This window comes from Carassius gibelio, chromosome B2, assembly GCF_023724105.1.
Source record: "Carassius gibelio isolate Cgi1373 ecotype wild population from Czech Republic chromosome B2, carGib1.2-hapl.c, whole genome shotgun sequence".
Taxonomy (NCBI): Eukaryota; Metazoa; Chordata; class Actinopteri; order Cypriniformes; family Cyprinidae; genus Carassius; species Carassius gibelio.
In genome coordinates this window covers 4067727-4076815 of record NC_068397.1, presented here as the reverse complement: position 1 = coordinate 4076815, position 9089 = coordinate 4067727, and the positions used below count along the sequence as shown (strand labels likewise).

Here is a 9089-nt window from a genome sequence, read left to right as displayed (position 1 = left end):
GGCCAGATCCAACCAGAAGTTGTACATCATTATCTGACCACACATCAGCAGGGGAGAATTCCTCAAACCACTTGCTGAAAGCGAAACAGAGTCAAAGAACAGTAAACCACTCTCACAATAAATCACTGTGAACTGAGGTTTGTTTGTGATTGCAAAAAGTTTCCCATGCAGATTTCGCTCATTGTCAGTCACTTCAATACGGTGTTCACCAGCAGAAAGTTGGTTAACTTGAAAGGCTTTGTTTACACTTGGCTTTAACATTTGACCTGTATCTGGATGTTGTCCACATACACATCTAAAAGACAAGTGTAAACACACTTCAAATGCAATGTTATCCGAACAGCGTGTCCTGGTCCAGAGGACGCATTGTGATCGGATCTCAGTGTAATGTAAATGCATTCCAACCATCGTTTCTGCATTCATAGAGCGACATCACGCAAAATCCCACCCCCTCTCTCGCAAACTGTCAGAAAACACCCATGTGGAACGCTAATGAGACTCCTACACTTACCTTTGTTTTGTACTTTGTACTTTGGACTTGTTTAAATATTGCACGGGAAAGACAGATCGGATCGGTCATCCAGATAGAAAGGTCAGTTGATGTTGCCAAGTGTAAATACTCTGTGTTCCGATTGACTGATGATCCGATCTGCTTGATCAGATCACGGTAATTGCATGTTAATGCCAAGTGTAAACGCAGCCAAAGTGACTTCTGTTGTGAGCTGTGCTTTACTACGGACAACAGACAATGTGACTGCACAAACTTAGAAAGTTGTCAGAGGCTCTTCTGAAAGTTTTTTTTAATCACCATTTGTTTATATATATTTTTTTTTTAAATGTAATAATAATCCGCATTCATCAACATTTCAAATGCATTTATACAAACAAAAAAAAAAGAAAGGAAAAAGGTGTACTCTTGTAGATAACTGATTTTGGGTAATGGAAGTAACTGCATTTTCCATTTCAAAAATAGTAATTAGATGTAAGCAGAACTTGGGTTTCTGGATAAAACTAATGAAATCTCCAATATACTGCAGAATTACAGAGCATATTCACAATCAACAATCTGAAGTATAGACTTCATATAACCATAGAATTCTGGTCATTTAAATGCTTGTATTTTGAAGAAAGGCATCTCATCCTAAACCTTCCTCTAATCTTACTTAGATTTACTACTCGCATTTGTGTAGTGAACCTTAATGTACTACTCTATGCTTCATAGATCAGAAGGCAGAAAAAAAACAAAAAAGGGAACAAAGTGAATCTATCATTAAAGAGTTTTAGACAGCAGTCATGTATTCATATCAACGAGTTACCATTTTCAATGGTTCTCTCATCCAGCTTGTGTTTTACAAATAAAGAGAAGAAAAAATATCTGCCTTGATTACCAACTGCTTTAAAGTGAGAAAAATGCATATGTACTAAGAAATCTCAAGGACCAACCCAAACATCTACATTTCCTCTTGCCCGCCCTTGACCTGTTCATCTACAGGTGGAGGAAGAGGCTACAAATCAAACTGGTGTCAGCAGAGGGTGAAGCATACTGAAATCCAAAGTGCTTTCAGCGAGGCTGAGAGGATCAGGGGTGTAGCAGTCCATCTTGACAGGTCTCTTAGGGAGGGAAGATCTCGACGGTGGACGGCCAGCGCTCTCAGAACCTCAGATTGGACTTGTGTTTGACCATGTATCTGTAGAAGAGATGAAGATAATGAGCTATATAACGCTACTGAGATTACTATTAGGGTTGAAAAATGCATCGTTTCATCGATGAACTATTTAATTAAACAGGGACAGGTTCACATGATCAACTTCAAAAGGCTACACAGTGATCAAAGACGTAGATCCGTAAACATAAATAAAATCAAAAATACTGTTGAAACATGTTCCTCTCCAGTGTGTGCCATGCTACAGGTGGACTGAAGGGACAGGGCGCTGCAATCCTGACCTGTCTAGTGTTTCCCAGAAGCGGAGGAAGACGGGCCGGTCCAGATGTCGTTTGTGGTGGCTCAACTCCAGCACAGTCACGTCCCACTTCTGCACGTTTGGGTCCATCCGTGCCTCGTCATACTTCAGATGAAAGGCTCGGACTAAATGAAAATAGGCATGAAATGAAACCCACTCTTGCCCATTTTAAATGTATTGTAAATAATGTTCTGCGTTTTCCTTGACCAAACTCTGGCAAATATATCCACGGGGGATCCATCAGGCAGCAGCCACGGCCAGCCCTTGAACTGCCAGGCAGGACCCTGGACGAAGACGGCCACTACACGATCCCTGTGAACAAACAACGACAAAATCGGTCTCTGAATTGACTGTTCAGGCCCGAATTATTGCCTATGAAGGGCATTCAAAATTGGTAATTTGCTGGTAGGTTGCAATGTTCAGCTTGGGGGTAAAAGCATTGACAAAACAGTGGCATTTGATTAGCGATTCTCCAATGCCATGTTTGACTGCGAGCGTCTATTTCGTGAAAACAGGACGGATAAACTTCAACAGCTAAACAAGTCTGCTGTCTGGATGCTAGGTCTAATCTGACAACATTGATTTATCAATTTGAATTAATCTTGATTTTAATGAACCGATATTTATTCTTCACAAAATTGCTCTTTAAAATTGAGTGATAAAACATCACTAAGCATTACTCATAGCTCACCTACCATCAAAATAATTGCAATTAGCTCTGTGCCTTTCGTTATAAAAGACTTTTAACTGCAAAGAGACAACAATATAGCATTACAGGATTTTGATTAAAATTTGCATTATATTACAAATTCATTATATTGTACTTAACCGGTTAGGGATGTCTTCATTATTTAAAGTACGTTAGAATAAATCTGTCCAGTTCACAAGTTACTACAGTGAACTGGAGTATAAAATATTAAAAAGTGTCAACAAAGACTGCCTTAACATGCGAATGAAATATTTTATATTTATATTTACATTTCAGCATTGATTATTTTTAAAAACTGATTGACAAACTATTTATTTATTTATTTATTTATTTATTTTTTTTGGTAAAAGAATCGATTCAATCATCAGGTTTTGGAATGGATCAATTATTAACAAAGTTCAAAATATAAATGGATGGATGGATGGATGGATGGACGGACGGACTTACGAGCTCACCAGTCCTGTGAAAAACCTGCCAAGAAAAAACAATTTTATCAGCCAGATAAAATTCATTTTATTTGCATTCATCATTGATACCACGCTACAACCCATCACGCACCCTAAGGTCACAAAACGCTGGACTTTTGGTAGTTCCTAGCATAGCAAAGTCCACTAAAGGAGGTAGAGCTTTCTCACATTTGGCTCCCAAACTCTGGAATAGCCTTCCTGATAATGTTCGGGGTTCAGACACACTCTCTCTGTTTAAATCTAGATTAAAAACACATCTTTTTCGCCAAGCATTCAAATAATGCATCTTATACTTTGTGACTGCAGTTGTATCTGATCAAATATGCATTATTATTCTTTAGCTTGGGTTAAACTAATGAATTTTACTTTGTTGGAACAGCAGCTATGCTAATGATGTCTCTATTTGTTTCTCTGTTTTGCCATGGGATTTACATCCTGTGGTAACTAGGATTTACACAAGCTCCAGTCTGGATCCAGAACACCTGAGAAGAGATGATTCTGAACCCTCAGAGGACCCCAGATGATGCTAACCCTGAATCAACAAACAGAACTAACAAATATTGCTACTTAATATGCAATCACATAATAATTGCTGTTAATAGTGTTCATCTGGCTGACTGTTTGTTGTATTCATTTTTCTAAAAAATCCTGTCATAAGCACATAAACTGACAGTCACCACTGATAAGCTACTACTAAATATTGTAGAAACTTAATTTGCTTTGCAATGCTTTGTATCATAAAAAGCGCTATACAAATAAACTTGAATTGAACTGTCTCCAGACACGGTCTAACACACAATTACATGAACAGAGGATAAAACTGATTCATTATCATTAAAATCACCTCTGAAGGTGCATTCACAGGCCTGAGAGCAGCTTCAACTTTACACATTCAATTCCAAAAGATGTCAGAGCAGAGGAAATACTAGCAGAAACTGTCATATCTATATGTCACTGTCATTTTTCATTCATAACAACTTTATGTAAAGCCAAAATATTAATATTCAAAGCTGTCATTGTTTAAAATTCATTAAATGTTTGACATTGTTTAAATTCTTTATGGCATCTTCCAATGTCAAGGGCCAAAAGGTTAGACATCAGACGGATGCATTAAGAGCAGTCCAATTAGTTTTTAAAGGGAAGGAGGACTTCTTTGGAATGGTTGGAAAAAGTTAAAAGACAATCTGTTGGCAGTGACTTTCCAATAAATCATCCAATCAGCACTTACTTGAGGTCCTGTAAGAGATCCTTGGCATTGAGCATTGTGATTAAAGATGTTGTAGCTGCAGGGATGATGGTAATGGGAGTTCTAGAACCTGGAAAATACATTTGTTGTTGTTGTTAAAAATAAACCAGCCAAAAGCAGTGATCCTACACAATGAGAAATGCATATTCAATGCATTTAAAAAAAATAAGACCTTGAAATTAGGTAGGTATTTAAAAAAAATAAGACCTTGAAATTAGGTAGTTTTTAAAAAAATACACAGAAAAAAATAAGCTTTTATACTTGACACACGATGATCTAGGCAACTAAATATTTATTTAGTGTACGTGTACATACATTCTAGAGAAAAAAAAAATATTTTACACTATATTTTGGTATAAAACCATATAAATTTATAAAGACCAATTATAAAAACATGCTTGTTCAAAACAATATATTTCCTTTCCTCATCCATGTTGTTAAAGAACTACTTTTCTTTTGGTTAGGCGGGGGTCTTGCTTGAGAGACTAAAGACAAAACAAAAACCAAATATGGACATTGTTAATCTGGCAAGAAATTATTTGAAAAATAAATAAATTATAAATAAATAATTTATGCAAATGATACTACTATAAACATTAGTCATTAGATGAACATTTGTAACATTTCATTCGTGTCTAAAATGATGCAGATGCAGGACAAATTATCCTTTGCAATGCCACCTCAAGCTTAAAAGAGCATTGATTGTTTCTTAAAGAGTGGAGTGTGTCAAAGTTTTGTACAAAACATTCCTCACATATCATACTGCAGGTACATAAACACATGGTTTGTGTCAGCACAAAATGCTTTAGATGATGAATGATTAGATGAATGTTCAGATGATTTTTTTATAGACATTCTTGATCTCAAGTAGTCAAGAAGAGGTGAAGTGTGAAATCTCCGGTGCCACTAAGGTCAACAAATGAAATGATAGTCAAACAGGTTTGGTGCTATGTGAGTTTCAGTTAAAACAAAAACACTGATCATTAAGATATAAGCTTTTCGGCTACACTGAAAAAATAAATGATTTAGTTGACTAACTTTCGACATATTGGTGTTAATGTAGAAGAAAGCATTTTGAATTATAATGCATAGCTTGAAGTCTATCTGCTTTTGCTTTTTCTGAGCGCCGCATCCACCCAAAGCGCACACGCTAAAGCCTGTCAAACACCACCTGATGATTGAACCAAGTTATCTTTTGCGCTAATACTGTCAAAACACAATGTGTACATGTAGACTCAAGTTGGTTTATGTCTAAAATGAAAATAAACAGTTGATAGAAAATTTTTTACATGCCTGTATATCAGATGTGTGCAGGTCTTAAAGGGACAGTAGGCCTTTTAAACATGCAGCTTATTGTCATTGCTGTCAAGGGATAAATCACTCAAGAAATTTCATTTCTGACATTTACTCACTGTCACATTGTCCCATATCTGTATTAATTTCTTTCTTGTTCTGAACACAAAAGAAGATATTTTGAAGAATGTGGATAACCAAATAGTTGCTGGTCCACACTGAATTTGATAGCATCAAAAAATACTATGGCAGCAACTGTTTGGTTTTTCATGTTCCTCAAAATAACATTTATGTTCAGAAGAAAGAAACTCATTCGGGTTTAAGACCACTTTTGAGTGAGTAAATGCTCGTATAAAAAACACTATTATTTTTTTTGGGTGAATATTCCTTTAACATTAATTAAACACAAAGAGAAAAATCCCTCACTGCTCTTGACTGAAGAAATTTAACACCGTTTCTTTAGGAATTAGTTTACAGTTTATATAGGGTTTTATTTTTATATTTGTTCATTCAATTTCTTGAATGCTTCTGCTAAATACACCTATTGCACCTGAAAGTAAAGCACTGTTTGTTTTATTTGTATATTATGTGTAATTGTAATGTGTAACTTTGTCATTCTTTAATCTTTTGAAGAAAATATTTTTTCTTCACTCTATCTGTCTATCTCTCTGGCATAAATATCTGCCATTCTTTTTTTGTAACCTTGAAAACTTTATGATAGGGAAATTAGTTTGGCTGTAATGTTCAGACAACTTGCAAAATAGTAAAACCAACATGACAAATTTCTTTTATAAAATTGTGAAATTTCTTTTATAAAATTGTGAAATTTCTCAAAAGAAATTGTGATATATGTACTATAACAATTGCTTTTATTTTATTAGTAATAGAAAGTCAAACACTATAAAACTTTCTCGTTTGCTGTCAGCATTAAGCAAATATGCATTTATATCATTTAAACAAATCTTTGAATGGCTAACGAACATTTAATTTCACAAATTTCAGTGTGCATTTTTATCCAGCATGATCACGTTTTCTCTGTGTGATGGTCTGTCCGTGTGAATTGAATGCTTTAAACTTTGAACTCGTGATTTTAAAATATGCAGTGCTTTATGCATTTTCCCACTGTCCTATTCATGTCATTTTCACTGTGTGCTGTGTGTAAAATGAGTGTTACGTTGGCTTTATTTTAAAAATATGATTCCCAATGCACACAAACTTCCCAGAATACTGGGTGCCCTGTTGGTTACAGTGTAAAGGTGTAAATCATTATTCAAACGCAAGAAAAAAAATGATTTGCAGCATTTTACTGTTATTCGTAATTGAAATTCATGTGTTGTGAAACTGCAGCTGAATGCTAATGCTAAATAAATAAATATGATCTGCATTCTTCAGACCTTGTCCACACTTACACTTTTGACTCGTTGTTTTCACCAAAGATGGTCGAAAGCACTGCAAGTGATTTGCAAGCGAAAACAACAGTCTAAAGAACTGCAAAACTTATTGCGTAAAACCAATTTCTATGAAAAAAAAGAATCCTGTTGCAAATGCCTAAATGACTTGTTGTGTATGTAGGGGGAAAAGTTCCTGAAATAATCAGATATGTACAGCTCCGTCTTTCTTTTCTCTGCACATACAATTTTGGCACGATTCTCTCAATAATGGAGTTTTGCAGTTGCAGTTTTTTTAAACCGTTGTTTTTGCTTGCAAATCACTGTTCACAGGCTTGCGAATGCAAATCTTTATGACGGCATATTACCTTCATAAAAAGAGGAACCTGCCAATATTGTTACTTTTTGCATATTTGAGAGTGTCAACAGTGATTACTAGATAAACACTGAAAAAATGGGAAGAATATGGCTAACTATATATGACTGAACTGCACTACAAAAATAAAAATAAAAAAAGTGCTAACCCAAAATGGTGCTCTTCACACATGCACAGAATATAAAACATAACTTAACAGATACAATTTGGACATAAAGCTGCACTGGGATCTCAATATCAACCATTCAGGTTTTTACATTACCCTTCTAGTTTTAGCATTACTTATTCATCAGACATTCTGCTTTAAATACAGCTAGTTTCAGCTGTATACAAAGTTAGCAACATTTGGTTTTCAAGCACTGAAAATGGGTAGTAATCAACAATCTGAAAATGGAGCCTCATTGAGATCCTTGTATATCCAGGACTGAATGATAGAGGGCCTGGAAAATGAAGATTTTGCTAATCGAATCTGTAAAGGGTCTACCTTTTTTGTATATAGACATAACAACAAAACTTTTGCATTTATAAAATAAAGATAACAAACAAGGTGTGCTGTCTGCAGCCTTTGTCTGCCCTGATCTTCATTTAGAAACGCGTCATTAAAATGAACTGTAACTCAGTGAATACTCAACGAAGAGACATGAGAGATATATCTATAGAAATGCTGACATGTCTTATTTTAAACTAAACAAGTGGCGCCAAAAACAAATATTCTGTGATAAAATAATCAATATGAAAACAACGCAATGTCCGTTTTTCACGTCTCCCTTCATTATCTTCTATTGTGACCACACCCCCGTGCTGAATGCTTTATTCAGATTCTAATGTTTCAAACTGAAGCGCGCGGCTTGAATACTCCACACAACAGAAGAAAAAGCAGCGAGACTGTTCTTCAAGTTCTTTTATTTTACTGTTTGCTTCGCGATGAGAGGAATAACACATAATTCATCCCAAAAAGATGTGATGTGGTTGAAGATTTGAGATTTGGATTTCCTCAGAAAAAAAGAATGAAGCACTTTATTCAGCAGAGATCATAAACATGAGTAAGTCTCTTTTTATTTATTTATATACTTGTACTAGTTTTCACATAATGTGTAAACATTTTACTCGTTAGACTTTTTCCAAACTATAATTTCTGACTAAATGTATAATCAAGTGAAACTTTATGAAATGTCAATAACAATATACAATACTATACCATTCAAAAGCTTGATGTAAATAATATAAATGTAACAAATAAATGTAACTGTAACAATACTGTTCTTTCAATTTACTCTTTGTCTTCTCAGGTGTAAATCACAATGATATTCAGGATAGTTGATGCCTACTCGCATATGACTTTTACAAAAAAAAAGTGTCTTAGAAAATTTAAATCAATATATTGTTTTCTGTGAGTGAGTAAACGATGATTTTCTCATAATTTAGAAAGAAAATTTCTAGGCTACAAGCTCCAGTTCTCAAAAATCCCGAGAACCAATGTTCTGTATGTCTTTTATTGCCTTATTCAAGTGTTTTAACATTTTTTGTTTTTCACTAACCACACTAAACATTTTTTTTCTCAAAAACACAAGCATGTACATACATACTGCTTACATATTATTATAGTCCAGTTTGTGCTGATTACAGTGAGATTAGACTTCAGCCATTT

General features: G+C 34.8%; 1 protein-coding gene across 2 annotated transcripts in view; it reads right to left on the bottom strand.

The window, feature by feature from the left end:
- Nucleotides 1–1463: 1463 nt before the first annotated feature.
- The window catches only part of LOC127950968 (parafibromin), a 150304-nt gene continuing 142678 nt past the window's right edge, over nt 1464–9089 (bottom strand). Inside the window, exons 16-17 of one of the 2 annotated variants that reach the window (XM_052548449.1) lie at nt 1946–2087; nt 1464–1688 (exon numbers count right to left, since the gene is read on the bottom strand). In XM_052548449.1, coding sequence (XP_052404409.1) covers nt 1652–1688; nt 1946–2087 — 179 coding nt within the window. In that variant the 3' untranslated portion in view covers nt 1464–1651. The remainder of the gene's footprint in view (nt 1689–1945; nt 2088–9089) is intronic. The other variant, XM_052548448.1, reaches the window with a different exon arrangement.